Below are 15822 nucleotides of genomic sequence, written 5' to 3' on the forward strand. Positions count from 1 at the left end.
TTCATCCTAGCCTAAAGAATAACCTGATAATCTCAGGACAAGCCATGAACAGCCTGAACAAACATAGCTCTCAGCTCACTGGAGATGACCAAAAATGCTCAGATTGTCCGTTCTGAAGTACCCTCACTACCTGACCAAATCTTATTACCATCCTCCAACAGTGCTGCTAGCAGCAGGACAGATCAATAATGTATTGCATTCTTCAGTCACCTACTGGTGAACTGGAATCTCAAGCAGAGTACTAGTTCTGTGAAATGAAAGAGAAACGGTTACTTTTTAAAGTTTTCTTTTTACTTAAAGAAAAAATCACCCTGCTGACTGCAGTGTAGGGCTTCAGAAACTAAAAGTAGACCCTCGTTACTCAGTTAATACCCATTACTTCAGTCTCTATAACATAAATCCCTATATAGTGATAAAAGGGGTCCTAAAGATAAAAAAATCTTAGAAACTCCAGAGACAGTGCTCAGAAGCACGTTTTCTAGAGACAGAGCAAACTTTTATTTCTTTTAAAGAAAATAAAGCTATGGCCTAACATAGCTCTCCTACCTAAGTTACAAAACCAAATACACGTGGCCATCTTCACCATAACGACCACAAAGTAGGCGAGTTTAAAATTTTTGGTGATAGAACTGCCACCGAAATTTCAACCCTGGATATGGGGAGAGCACGCTGCAGGCTCCTCGGGGAACTAGTTAGTAAGGGCCCCTGGGAAACTGCATTTGAAGGCGTTGGGGTCCATCCATGCTGGTCAGTTTCGAAGTATATCTTACGAGCACAGGAATAGGCAATTCCGAAATGTTGGAAGTCAAGCAGGCAGGACAGAAGGTCAGCTTGATATGCAGGGATCTTCTAGAGGTCAGGTGGAAGAAGAGAGCGTATGGCCACCAGAAGCAAGGTCAGCTGACATGGTAGGACTACAGAGATGCTGTTCACCATTATAGGGAGAAAATTTGTGTGCCAAAGCTCAATTAGAGTTGAAGCTGGCCAGTACGGTGTAGGACAATAAAAAGGGCTTTTTAAAATATGTCAATAACAAAAGGAGGACCAGAAATAGCATTGGTCCATTCCTTAGTGAGGATGGTCACCTCACAAAAACAGACATAGATAAAATAGAGACATTAAATGCCTTCTTCACCTCTGTCTTCAACATCAGTGATGGGCTCCGAGACCTCCAGAGTCCTGAGTTGGAGAACCGTAACTGCAGTAACGATACCGACACCGAACTTGTACAGGACTCGCTGCTCCAGCTGGATACATACAAGTCTACAGGGCCCAATGGGATTCATCCCAGGGTACTCAAAGAGCTGGCTGATGTCACTGTGAGACCTCTCAAATATTTTTCAATGGTCTTGGGAATCTGGAAAGGTCCCAGTTGACTGGAAGCTGGCAAACGTTGTTCTAGTTTTCAAGAAAGAAGACCCTGGCAATTACAGGCCTGCCAGTCTCACTTCAGTGCCTGGTGAAATTATGGAGAAGATTACTCTGGGAGTTACTGAGAAACACCTGAAAGACAGCGCAGGTATTGGTCACAGCCAACACACCTTCACAAGAGGAAAACTGTGTGATACACTTAATTTCCTTTTAGGACAAGGTTACCCACCTAGTTGACCAAGGGAAGCCAGTAGATGGAGTCTTTTCGTATTTCAGCAAAGCTTTCATACTGTCTCTCACAGTATCTTTCTGGACAAGATGTCCAGCATACAACTAGACAGATACATAACACAATGGGTGAACAATTGGCGGATGGGTCAAGCTCAAAGGGTTACAGTAACTGGGCTTACATCAGGCTGGCAGCCAGTCACCTGTGAGGTTCCCCAGGGCTCTATTTTAGGGCCAGTTCCCTTCAACATTTTTATAACTGATTTGGATGCAGGACTCAAATGCTTACTAAGTTCGCAGGTGATACTAAATTAGGAGGAGCTGCTGACTCCCCTGATAGTAGAAAGGCCTTGCAGAGAGATCTTGAAAAATTAAGAGAGCTGGGCAATCACCAACCTCCTGAAGTTTAACAAGAGCAAGTGCTGGATTGTGCACCTGGGACAGGGCAGCCCCGGCTGGATGTACAGACTGGGGAATGTGAGGCTGGAGAGCAGCCCCACAGGAAGGGGTCGGGGGGTTCTGGTCAATGACAAGCTGAACACGAGCCAGCAGTGTGCAGTGACAGCCGAAAGGGCCAGCCGTACCCTGGGGTGCATCAAGCACAGCATGGCTAGCTGGGCGAGGGAGGGATTGTCCTGCTCTGCTCCGCAATGGTGCGGCCTCACCTCAAGTGCTGTGTGCAGTTTGGGGCATCACAGTATAAAAACGACATAAAACTATTGGAGGGTGTCCAAAGGAGGTCTGTGAAGAATGGTGAAGGGCCTAGAGGTGAAAACATACGAGGACCGGCTGAGGGCCCTTGGTTTGTTCAGCCCCAAGCAGAGCAGGCCGAGGGGAGGCCTCATGGCGGCCTGCAGCTCCCTCACGAGGGGAGCGGAGGGGCAGGCGCTGAGCTCTGCTCTCTGGGGACAGCGACAGGACCCGAGGGAACGGCATGGAGCTGGGACAGGGGAGGGTCAGGCTGGGGGTTAGGGAAAGATTCTGCACCCAGAGGTGGTCGGGCGCTGGGACAGGCTCCCCAGGGCAGTGGTCACGGCACCAAGCTGCAGGAGTTCAAGAAGCATCTGGACAACGCCCTCAGGCATAGGATTGATTTTTGGGGGGCCCTGTGTGGAGCCATGAGTTGGACTTGATAATCCTTGTGGGTCCCTTCCAACTTGGGATATTCTGTGATTCCATGATATGATTAACTTACAGATAAAAATTCCTCCTTCCTTTTTTCCTAATTCTGAGACTAAAATTTCCGAAGTTGAATCTAGATTTGATTATGATTATGATACTGTCTTTCTGTCTTATTTCTCCTGTGGTACCCAACACCACCTAGGTAACAAGATTATCAGAGCAGAGATGGTTAACCATGTAAATTCCCCTTGCAGCTGTTATTGGTGAGAGACAATGAATGAAAGGGGGGCAGCATTTCATTTTTATAAAAGCTTTTAGCAGTGTCAGTAAAGTTTACAGAAAGCCATAAATAGAGCCATAATAAATTGAAAGGATAACTGTGTCATGTGAAAACAATACAGCGTATATAAAGTACCAGAATGTTCCAATAAAAATAAATTTAATATTACAATATATACATACAAAATCTTATTTGAAGGTAACATTTTAAAATATTTTTCTTTAAGGCACCTGGGGGGAAAAAAAACAAAAACAGAAAATAGTAACATTTACCTTACTCACCACACAGTTGAGATAATAAAATAATTCAATCCTATTGTTTGAAGGATTTTGGAGGGAAACAGACTGTCTTCCCTTTCTGCTTCCCTAAGCCCTTCTTCAGACTACTCTTAACAAGATCAGCTGTGTGTTAAATAAAAATACAGAAACTACACTATGATTCGTCACAGCATTACATTTCAGGTACCCATATAGAATTTCAAAAATGAACTGAAGTGTATAACTAAACTATCAACTGTAAGAAAAAAAAAAAGACCTTTTCAGTTAATTACCACACAGCAGACTAGATGACATTCTGACCCAAGACATCAGGAATGTAGAAGCTGTCAGAATGTTACCCAATTACCTTGCTCATACTGTTTCTACATATATAATCACAGATATTTCTCTGCCATTCTTACGCATTAACAAGGAACACATGCACCATATGTTCATTTATTTTGATTTATTAAAAAGAAAAAAAAGAACTTACTTGAAGAATTAAGTTATCTCCATTTCATCTTCATTACTGTAAGAAGGAGGGCTGATCATGGGTTCTGTTATTTCAAACGTTTCTACAATGTCCTGGTTAGAAATGACAGAAGGGTAAGTATGTTACAGGAGCTGATTTATTTCGATACAATTGCAGTTACTGCCTGGTAAATAACAAAGTTTCTCAAACTAAAGCACTGCTCCAATGACTAACTCTATTCTACACATTGAGTGACAAAGGAGAAAAGCTGTATGTACTAAGAAACTGTGGAAGATTTACTGAAAAATAGCGAACGCCCCCTCTGGGAGCAGGTATCAGACATAAGGAAAGAACCATTCTGTAGTTACGCAGTCCTCACAAAGCAGTAAAAGTGAGGCAATGCACAAGTTAAAAGCGCTTAAACTGACAGGGCTTTTTGGATCAAAGATGAAATCACTGTGCCACTTCCCAGTTTTCTTGCAGTTAAAAACGCCAATTAGATTTGTAGTTGTTCTAGAATCCACGAAATTAAATGCAGTGATAAAATATGCAGGAACACCTGTACTCATCTGAGTACGTTATCAGCACAGCTCTCAGATGTGTTCTTACACCTTGGGGAAAAAAATAAATGAATCAAAGTTACCAAATGCTATCTCTTATACCTTCCATTCTTGATAGCTCAGGGAAATGACAACTTGGTTCCGTGCTCGATTACTATGGTCATCATCCTTTCTTCCTTCGTTGTTTTTTACGGGCTCTGTTCAAAATATTGTATTTTCATAATGTTACAGTTGTTAAGCCAGTTTCCTTCAGGAACACAGAAGCTTTTCAAAGCTTAGTATCAATAATACAAAGATTAATATCAATAATACATACTCCACTAAATTCCTCTCTACCAGTAGTCTGTACTATATGCTGCTCAGGAAGTTTCTTTACTCCTACCGATTTAAGAAAGTTTGTTTCTAAATTTTTGAGTCCCAAAAGGGGCTAAGGGTTTAGCCATGTATGAAATCCCACCAAATTGTAACCTCATTGATACCCCATGAAAATAAAAGCTGGAGACCTCGTACATAGGATGACATTTCCTTTTCAGCTGTTTTCACATTGCAGCGCTTCTTAACTTAGAGAAAGGAAACCTCCTGCATGCAAAATCTCTCTTCTCAAAGCATAGCAGCATTCATATTACTATTAACTATTACTTACAAGGTAACAGAATAACCTTTAATTTCTATTAATTGAATTGATTTGTAGAAATATGGAAAAAGTCTATTAAGCTGATTTATATGTTTAAAGAGTCTCAAACTTTTCAATTACTCTTATAAGCTTCTTCAAGCCTTCAGTTACCTTCACTGCTTATTCCCAAATCTCTGCTGTTGCAGCTAACCATATACCTGAAGCTGAATGCATAAGGTATAGCTACTTTTTCAAAAAAACAATTAGTCTGTTAAAGCTAGACTTACCTATGACTGGCAATTTATCCTCATCCAGCTTTAATCTTGCAAGACCATCCTAAAAAACCAGTAGGATTTAAGATTTCAGATATTAAATCTGAATGAGATAATGCACTGATATATTACATCACCATAAACAGATATATATGTTGAACAAAACAGGAAAATATATTTAAATACAGAGCTTATCAAGGAGAATGCAGTTGCTGTAAGACAGTTGGTGACTGCTGGATTATAAAAATTTGATTTAAAAATCATTATAATTCATTTAATGTACTTGTGTTAGTCCTTCATAATTGCATCACTACATACAATTAATCCCTTGAAGTTGGTCAAAATGTACTTTTATTTTTTTCCCTTTTCCTAAATTTAACAAACACATTTTATTCACTAGAGACAAACTAATAGTTTGAAACACAAATCTATGGAATCAAGTATAGCATAACATCGCAAAACAACCTTATATGGAAAATAAAATACGAAGATACTTAGTTGAAAAACAACCTTTAAACAAGTAAGTCAATGAAGATGCAAGAATGAGAATGAAAGCACAAAACTGAAAGCTAGTTATAATGCTAGGAAAAAAAAAACAAAAACAAAAACAGGTATAGACACCAAGATCTTACAGTATGAAAGTACAATCTCCAAAACTTCACTCACGAATAAACTTTATAAAAACAGTCTAAAACAGACATATAGCTATACCCTTTGGCTTTTCAATGCTTAAACCTTATTATGCAGCATAATAAGCTTCTTGTCACTGTGAGCTACCAAAAGGACATTTTTAATCAAGTAAATATTAAAATACTTTAAAAAACAAACTATCTCAGTAACTCTTCTATGCTCTATGAATACTCTTCTATAATCTATAGTAATATATGTACACTAGAATCCTTTTTTAAAAGAATATTGATAGCAAAAATTTCATTATTGTTGACAAATTAACTGGAATAGTACAAAAAAATCTCGTAAAAACAGTCTATTTTCATTTTTATTTAATTACCAAAATATAGAGTGTTTGTGGAAAACAAGTCAGGAATCCAAATATTTAAACTCTAATATTTCAATACCACACAAAACAAAAAATCAAGATTTCCATATAATTCCAGCATTTATATTAAGATTTCAAGAACATGTCTCGCCTTACCCTTATAATGAAGGACACATGGAAGATGTTTTCCACAGTGCGTGCAAAAGAGTTTGGATCGATCACAAGATCAAAGAAGAGAATAGGTGTAGAAGCTGGAGATATAAAAATGGGTTAGTTAAAAGAACAGGTGATACACACCAACCTAATATATGTAAACACCGACTTAACTTCACTATTCACTTCAAAAGCTAAGTAAATATTTATGGTAACTTTACTACAATGCTGAATTCCCAACTGCATATGTGCAGAAAGAAAGTTTCCAGAGAATATTTCATTCCATCTTCTGCAGGGTGCACGCGTGTGTACACACTGATTTCTAAGTATGCCACTATTTGATTTCCTTCTTAAAAAAAAAAAAAGCTTGTACTACTAAGAGGAGGGTAGGATTTCAAACATATCTTTGCCATCAGAGAGGTTGCAGAACATCCATGCTTGGAGATGTTCAAGAACAGGACACGGTCTTAGGCAACTGGCTCTGTGTGGCTCTCCATGACTCTCGGAGGTCCCTTCCAACCTCAACTACTCTGTGATTATGTGAAACACCAACTGATCAGTGTGCAGAAAGAATATCTAGTCACTATGTGACCTTCAGCAGAAAGATTTTTACTTAGTAGCTCCATCTAATTCTGTTTCTATAGTTTAACAACTCATCACCGTGGAAGATGAAGAGTACTCATTTTCTCAAATTAATGAGATAAAAGCTAAATTGAATCATACTTACGATCATTTTTAAAGTGAGTCTGTAGTAATCCCAAGATCCTCTCTACTTCTTTTTCTGTAGCTTCCTGATGAGACTCCTCCATTTTTTTTAGCTGGAAGAAAGAATCATAATTTCATCTAATATAACTGCTGTTATAAGACAAGAATATGAAATGGTCCTTTTATGAACGTGTCAAGTAAAAGAAAATTTTCTCTCTATGGCACACATGCAGTTACAGATACTAATGCAAACTTGAGACAACTTCCAAAGTGCTTTGGGAATAAAATTCACATTGTACAATATCAAACTGAAGGGTCACAATTTATATGTTTTAGGCTTATTCATAGGTCTACTCTTCTATTTTCAAACAGTTCTGTGGAACTGAGTCACCCCTAGTGGTACGCAGCTTGAGAGTTTAACAAGTAAGCTTATTTATACAGAAGGACGGGTTTTGTTGTTGTGGTTTTTTGTTTGTTTTGTTTTGTTTCCCGCCCCCTGTAAAAGGCACCTAAGTTTCCATGTTGTCCTGGTTTTGTCTGGAAGTTTACTTACTCCTTGCCCTCCCCACCCAGTGAAATGGGGTAGAAAACTGATAAGAAAAGTGCAAGAACTTCTGAGAGTTCTTCAACTTCTGCTGTTCTGACAGAGTAAAGACAGAAACAGAAAGCATAGAAAACGTTTGAGTGAGCTAACCAGTTTGCTTTTGTTAAACCAACTTCTGTGTGAATGCCACAAACTTGCACACTTTTTTAAAATAAAAGTTGAAAATACGTTAACTTCAAGAAGTTTCTTTTCCATTTCCTTTCAAAGCAATGCATGTCAGAGCAAATAAACTTATGTGAACTTGTCTTGGTCTCTTCTGATGATGATTACTGTTCCAGGTGCTTCAATCTGGAACATGGCCAACTATGCAAGTGGATAGGTAGGCAAACAGAATATTTATCATTTTCTTTTCTATTTATCAATTCAACTTCTTTCCCCTTCAAGATGTATCAACATCTTAGAGACACAGACGAATCTCAGAAACAAAAGAATTTTGTAAAAATACTATCAGAGTTGCAAAATCTCAGTAAGCTGGGAATTCTCATTCTTCATGAGACATTTATCATCATCTTCCTCTCTTAAAACTGATGAAAACACTATCACACACTACCAAGATCTTTCTCTGCTGCATTTTGTCAGTTCTGCAGATATGACAGGGCATTTTACACCTCCTGATAAGTAGTAATGCCATACAATTCATTAATAAAAGATAACAGTTCACAAACCTGAGCAGGCATTGCCCGTTTTTCTTCCCCTCCTGCAGCCTTTTTCTGCCTCTCAATCCGCTGCCTTGGTACAGGAGGATCAGACTTGAAAGATCCCAACCTAAACAGAATAAAAAGAATATACATATGAAAAAAGACTTAAAAAAAAATTAAAAAAAGAATTTAAACCTCGGATAAAAAGAGATGGACTCAGGAAAATGTGTTTTTTTTTGTTTTGTTTTTTCCTGGAAATGAGTACTATGCTTTTTTAATTATTTAAAATGAACACTTTTCTAATATTCACACACCTTCCATCACGAGAAGCTCACCATTACTTAAGATGTCAAAATGCAACTAATGAGAGGGGAATAAAACAAGTCTTGCAGTCAGTTTTGTCTCAAGATCATAAAAATCACTAGAAAATTTTACGCTTAGAACTTTAATCTGGAAAGTGGAAACAAATTTGAAATATTTCAAGTAGTAATCCAACATCAAGTATCAGATACTGTACAAGCACATTACTGAATCCAGCAAATTTCTTAAAATTAGGGAGTGGAAGAAGCGCAGAAGCATAGACAACTGAATAATACTCTGCCAACTCTACTGCAGATATTTTAATAAAAATAGATCCTGCTATTGTAGGCTGAGTATGAGAGATTGAAATTGAAGTGTTGGCTATAAGCCAAATGACTAATGGTCATTTCACAGCAGCTAAAAAGTCCTACTGAATAGATTGCCTAAAGCATAAAAAGAGAGATGACACTGATCCTACAAATGGCCACCTGCAAGCAATCAGGTGGTTTCTCTTCTGAAGGCACAGCAAGAAGCAAGGTTCTAAAAAGACAACCCATTAACACAGACGTGAGATGTAGTGCTGGTCTCTTCAGTATATTACCATAACCAGGCAAAGATACGGGAAGACCGTTCATCAAGTTCTGTAAATGTCTGGAGGGAAAAATAAAGGTTCCTCAATTTGTACTTTTGCCTGCAGCTTGTACAGGGAGAGAAAAGGGACAGAAGAGTCAGCTTTCGAAGGAAAGAGGGACACTTACATCTTCTGGTTTTAGTTTGAAACTGATAAATCAGATGTACCTTGCTACCCCTGCTATATACAAATGATATTTTTGTATCCAGGCCAAAAGCAGAATCAAATAAATATGACAAATTTTGAAGATAAGGAGTTCACCATACCAGAAGAACAGAGGCCATGTAGAAGCTCTTGTTAACACTTTCTGATCGGAGATTAAACTCTACTCAAGAACAGGGCATTAAAGGTAAGAAATTTGGTTTTCAGAATGAACACCAACTAGGGCCATTAGCCTGTGCTGCAGTATACAGTATTTCCTTAAATAAACTTACATGTAGTGAAAGGAAGGTGCTCTTCTGAAGTACTTTTCTGCTTCTTCTCCCAGCTTATGCCAGGCATTACTAGGTAAATAGCCAGCTGAAACGTTCTCAGTATCGCTATCATTTTCGTCTACTTCTATACGATTTATACCCATGAATGTTAGCTGCAAAAGAAAAAAACCGCAATGAAAATTCACTTCAAGAAAGATGAGCAGACAGATTAACGGTAAAATACTGTATTATGGTGTCTGTCCTGCTAAATTAGTACTTAATATCACTGTATAACAAATGAACCTTGACATTCCTGACGATAATGAAAACAAAAGCACATTCAGACTTGTGACATATACAATCAAGAGCTACACTGTCTGATATTTAATTCCCTTTGATTAAAGGGAGTTAAATCCCTAAATCTATATACATTTTCATATAAACTAAATGACAAAATCCAGCATTAGTACTTAGCAATGTATTATTTTCATATAAAAGCGAATGACTTGTGAATGTTCTTCACAGAAGTCAGTCAAAACAGAAACAACATGTAAGAGAATTGCATGGACTGCAAGAAAATAGGGACTAAGGTTTAATCTCATTTCAAGAGATCTTAAGCTTTCAGATATGAATCAGTTTTACATTTTCCAATATTTCACTAGAACCAAAGAAATGCATTCCCCTCCCTCAATTAACCTGTTTCTTATATTACAGATGACAACGAAAGCTAGAGAATATGCACAGCCTTTTATGTTTTGAAGAGTGTTTCAATGCTATTGTGAATCCATTCTTCTATCCATCCACAATAAAAGCAGTCAATCATGGCATGTCTAAATGTCCATATAATACAAAGTCCCATTCCACGGGTCACAAAGGACCTTGAAAACTTCATCCAAAAACAAACAAAGCATTGGACAAGATAAAGACACTAGTTAACTAATGTGAAACTACTGAACACGGTCAAAGAAAGCATAAAAGACTACCATAAGAGCACGAATTGACGAAACTGTGATAAAGTAGCAGGGGGAGAGGAGATGCCTACATTTGCAAGTTAAGATTCTCCCCTACGCAAATGGGAAATGTTTTAAATCATGTACTCAGCAGTTAACAAAACTAAGCAGAAAGTTAATCAAAGAAATTCATGGGAAGACTTAAATTATATCAGAACTGTCAGGTACTGCCTGACAATCTTTTATGATTCTATAACAAAAAGGGTAAACCTCTAGCAAAACCGTTGGCAAATTCTGAGTCTGGAACTTACCAAGTCTTCTGCAAATGTTAGTGAATCAAATGTTGTCATCTCTGAGCGCAACTCATTAGCTTTCTCCTTTCCTAGATTTGATGCTAAGACAAGAAATTGGGCATCCAGTGCAGCCTCTCGCGCACAAGAAACTGTTACAGAAGAAAAAGGCTGTATATTAGTAACATGTCATTGTCAGAAACAATGAAATTTAGCATACAAAGCTCTATACCCAGGATATTTTGTAAATCATCTTATTGCAATGACCTCTAACGAAATTACTGACATAATACTCATATTTCCATTAAAAATGAGAAAAGAGGATGAGCCTGACAAAGGCAAGCATGAAGAACTAACATGTTATCTTGAAGAATAAAATGCATATTTCATTGACGTGTTTTTTGTTTCCCTCCAAGTGAAACGAGTAGTGCCCAAGACATTAGTGTAGGTAGGCTTATATACATTGTCCTGCAAAGACAAGATCAAGCAAGAAGCACTTCTAACTGCAAATAAACATTAAAAAAGAGAGATTTGTTTTCCCATATCACCTTTTTCAAACAATTCCTCTTCAGCTTATCTATTTCAAGTAATACATTAATATTTATGCTAAAGTACTTGGATATAAACTTCATCTTCTTGCCATTTTGTTTACTAATGCATCATTTACTCACGCATGACTAACTGTCAAGCAGTCACATCTAACAAGGACTACAGAATTTGTTTTACCTCCACTGAACAGTTTATTGGCTTCTTCCAAAGCTTCTGTCAGTCTGTTGCTTTTTGAACTCAGCATATCCTCACGATTTTCTAGGTGGAAAGGACACAAATGAAATCCTAAATTACTTAAGTATGGACGCATCAAAAAATACATACTTACTCCTTACTCAAAACTGTCTTGTTCATATTCCTTTATAAATAACAGATATGGAATATGGTCAAACATTCATTGCAAGATGTTTAGTCTCTGTTCTTATTAATGCTAATGCATTAGATTGGTTTGAAGGGGTAATTTTCCATTTACTTCAATGAAATATGATTCACGTGGCTGAATTTACGTAGAACTGTATCATCCACTGAAGTTGTGTTAGGTACGCGCATTCAACTTCACCACTCCAAAACTCATTTCATTACAAGCTCAAAACTCGGTAGATCCAACTCCTGTTGGTTCCAGTTAAATATCTGCACCTGTGCCACAGCAGCCACCAGGCACTGTAGTTTTCTTTGTGTCATTCATGTTACACATTCGCATTAATCAGGGACTTCCAGGGAAAAAAACAAATGAAGAGCAAATAGAAAAATGTATGCCTGGTGATTTCTGAAGATCACTGGGCAAAATGACTACTTATTGTATAATGGCACAAGTATGATTTAACAAGGCTTTCAGATGTCCAATTCTCAACAGCTACGTACATTCTTTTAAGAACGTGCTCAATGCATGGTCATAATGCTGTTGTTTTTCTTATATAAACACAGTGCACCATCCATAAACTGTGCTGCATTCTCTTATAGAACAACCCTACAAGTGTGGCAAGCCTGCAGAAACCAGCACCACATCCTGCTAAACCCGGCAGCGCCTCCTCAAACACCCGCTGCCACACTTCACTGAGAGAACAGACGTAACGGGAACTCCATGCACACGGATGACAGCCGTGTAACCCATGCCCATGGAAGCAGCAGAAACCCATCCTCCCGTCTGGGCAGGAGCCCCCAGCCGAGAGCTGTTACAAGCCCCAGCGCTCTCCGGCAGGCCCCGTGGCAGGGCCCAGAGGGCTCGGGGGTGGGTCCCAGCCCCGCTGCTCGCCCCCCGCTCACGCTGCACGCTGCAGATCAGCTCCCGGTACTGGTTGCGGATCATCCTCCTTCTGCGCTCGTCCACGCGGCCCTCGCGGCCCTCCGACCCCCGCGGCCCTTCTCCTTCCTCCTCCCCCTCCTCCTCCTCTTCCTCCTCCTCCTCGTCGTCGTCTTCCCCGGCGGCCTGCGGGCGGCCGAGCCCGCCGGAGAGCCGCTGCTGCCTGCGCTGCGACGCGGAACCGTTGCGGGAGCCGGGGGGCAGCGAGGGGCGGCTGGAGCCCGGGCCGGAACACCGCGGGGAGGGCGGCTCGCCGCTTCCGCCCGCCTCCGACATCGCTGCTCGCTGCCCCGGGGCCGGGAGAGAGGCGGCGGCGGCAGGGCAGGGGCCGAGCCCCGGGGCGCCGCGACCGGCTGCGATGGCGCCGCGGCGGGGCGGGGCCGGGCCGCGGGCGGCGGCGGCAAATGGCGGCCGCGGCCCGAGCGGCGGCGGCGGCGGCTTCCCGCCCCTCGCCGAGCCTCGCTGGTTCGCTGACGGAGCGGGAGCAGGGCCGCTATGGCCGGCACGGCCCCGGCAGGGGGCGCCGCCCGCACGGCGATGCAGCCGCGAATGGCGGCGGCTCCGCGGCCGGCTGGGAGAGGCCCGCACCTGCCCCTCAGCTCGGCGGGAGGGCTCCGAGGTGTCGCTGGGGTTAGGGGTGGGAAGCTGTGGTAAATAAATCCGTGGTAAACACCAAACGGGTGGGAATCCGTGGTAAATACCGCCAGATTGCTCATCTGCCTTCGAGCTTCTCTGACATCTGAGGGGCAGATGAGGTAAAAATTGCGGCCAAAGGGATCAGGCATCTGACTGGGCATCTCCATTATACGTATCACAGAATCACAGAGTCATCTAGGTTGGAAGAGACCTCCAAGATCGCCTAGTCCAACCTCTGACCTAACACTAACAAGTCCTCTACTAAACCATATCACTAAGGGCTACACCTAAATATCTTTTAAAGACCTCCAGGGATGGTGACTGAACCACTTCCCTGGGCAGCCCATTCCAATGCCTAACAACCCTTTTGGTAAAGAAGTTCTTCCCAATATCCAACCTAAACCTCCCCTGGCGCAACTTTAGCCCATTCCCCCTCGTCCTGTCACCAGGCATTTGGGAGAATAGACCAATATAATACACATAGACTAATTACTTGTTAAGTAAGGGTCTGTGCTCATACATTATATTATACATACATTAACAAATACAAATACATTGTATTACACATACGTTAACAAATGTATGCTCTGAAGTGGAGCAGGCTGGTAAGCTAGTTAATCAGGAGCAGTAGCATTGTTTATACAAAAGACACCAAAGTTAGATGTGAGAATGTGTGTTATTAATTTACCAGGCTGGAAGAAATAATACCGTCTGTATTTTTAAATGATCCAAAACCAAGCATTACAAGTCTAGAAAATTCAGCTATATTAAAATTTTAATTTAATGATGAGCAGTTTATATGACAGACCAAACCCATATTAAAATATATAATTTCACCTCTCTCGTTATATTCTTCTCCCTGTACCAGCATCATTAGAGTTGAGCTTAGTGTAATGCTGGATCTGGCTTCCGCTTGGGAGCACTGGGCCAACTAATGGGCACTATTTTCTCATACTTCACCATAACCAGCAGAACTGTTGCATAAATATCGGTTGTTCAGGAACTGTGCTGATCCACGCAACTGGATCGCCCATCAAAATAAATCCCTTGTGTGAATCCATTGACTCCAACAAAGCTAACATAAAGGGTGACTTTAACCAAAAACATTGTTTCAAAGGCAACATATGCCACAATATTTTGTCTTTTTAAAATGCTTACCCTATGTAATTTGACACAGAAATTCCAAATTAGAAGAGTATTATTATAATACATGGTTAGAGTAACAACACTGAACATTAGAAGTTGACTTTTAAGAATTTCGTTAAGTGTAAGCATATGCCTTTTCTTTGCAAGGAACCTAGGAATTTATTTGTAGTTTTCTCTGCTTAGAAGTTCAAATTAATCCTACAAAATATAAACAGATTTCACAGTACTTCATTATGTGATTAATACTATTGTGTTGCTCTAATCATCATGGAGTTTTGTTAGAGTATTTTTAGCAAGCATTCTAAAACATCTTTATAGATGAGACTGATTTAATGTAGAGCCACGGATCTACCTTGTGTTCCCCAAATCACTACTTCTGCTGGACTACAGACTGCAAAATATGCAGAAGATATCTTTCAAAATATATGTTTACACTGTTTTGTTTTTCAATGCAAAGAGGTCGAATTATAGTTCGGACTATTAAACAATTTTCTATTCTTTGTGTGACTAGTAGCATGCTGTCAAATTTATGCCTCAAGTTGATTATGATCAATGTGCTTTTAGACCCTAACACAAAAAGTCTCACGAGAGGATCCAAACAAGACTGGGGCCCATTGTACAGTGCAATACACAAACAAATAGTAAGAAATATTCCCTAATCCAAGGACTTTGAAATGCAGGGCAAAATGCAAAATGCTGAGGTGGGTGCAAGGCACACTGAAAGGTTCAGTACAAGGTGGAGGGTTCAGTGCCTTGCTGAAGAAATGGGGTTGTATCAAGTCTCATACAAACGCTAATCTTGTTTCTGAAGATGATGCTTGCTTTCTTGAAATCCACGTTTGACCTTTCATGGTGCTTAGACAAGCAGGGCCTTTTACTGACTGGGTACAAGAGCAAAATATCCCACAGACTGTTCTTTGTCTCAAATATACAATAAAATGGCAAAGTGTTCTAAAAGAGGCAACCCACATTAACCAAAAATTAAACACTAAAAAGCAGAATAGCACAACAAATACTGCACAGCATACAAATTCACTTTTAACAAGAATATTGCGCACTATAAAATGATTTCAACAATTACCATCACATTCCTTCAGCAGCTTGTATTTACATGGGAAGAAAGACCTCTCTGCGTGGATCAGTGGAGTGTAATGTGAAATCAGTTTTCAGTTTCATCACAAAAACGTCTTTCACTGAAGCTACATATGTCACTTGGGACTGGTAGGAGGAGAGGAGAAGCCTACTGCTGTTCTCCATGCGGACCAGTCTGTCACAGCACATGCTACGCAGCTATGTGTGAGACAGAAGGTGGATGCTACTCTTAATTCCTACCCC

The 15822-nt window shown here is 40.2% G+C and overlaps 1 protein-coding gene across 3 annotated transcripts; it reads right to left on the minus strand.

Moving 5' to 3' along the window:
* Positions 1-474: 474 nt before the first annotated feature.
* Positions 475-13123, minus strand: NSMCE4A (NSE4 homolog A, SMC5-SMC6 complex component). 3 transcript variants are annotated; one of them, XM_083843766.1, is made up of 11 exons: positions 12669-13123; positions 11583-11663; positions 10878-11008; positions 9638-9789; positions 8300-8399; positions 7053-7143; positions 6329-6423; positions 5191-5239; positions 4393-4487; positions 3752-3843; positions 475-1456 (listed from the first exon to the last, which is right to left on the minus strand). In XM_083843766.1, exons 1-10 carry the CDS (start codon positions 12979-12981, stop codon positions 3760-3762), a joined length of 1191 nt encoding a protein of 396 aa, XP_083699892.1. In that variant the 5' UTR covers positions 12982-13123; the 3' UTR covers positions 475-1456; positions 3752-3759. The 3 variants fall into 3 exon arrangements, with proteins under 3 accessions (XP_083699892.1, XP_083699893.1, XP_083699891.1); XM_083843767.1 differs by having other exon boundaries at positions 475-1503; XM_083843765.1 differs by lacking the exon at positions 475-1456 and adding an exon at positions 3134-3231.
* Positions 13124-15822: the final 2699 nt, after the last annotated feature.

This window comes from Anser anser (genome assembly GCF_964211835.1).
Source record: "Anser anser genome assembly, chromosome: 7".
Classification (NCBI taxonomy): Eukaryota; Metazoa; Chordata; class Aves; order Anseriformes; family Anatidae; genus Anser; species Anser anser.

Excerpts from the sequence above, each read along its gene's own strand:
- NSMCE4A (XM_083843766.1), bottom strand. The coding sequence starts at position 12,981 with ATGTCGGAGGCGGGCGGAAGCGGCGAGCCGCCCTCCCCGCGGTGTTCC. Across the intron at positions 11,664-12,668 it reads GCTGATCTGCAGCGTGCAGC|AAAATCGTGAGGATATGCTG; the intron begins GTGAGCGGGGGG and ends CTTTCCACCTAG. Across the intron at positions 3,844-4,392 it reads TGAGCTATCAAGAATGGAAG|GACATTGTAGAAACGTTTGA; the intron begins GTATAAGAGATA and ends ATTTCTAACCAG.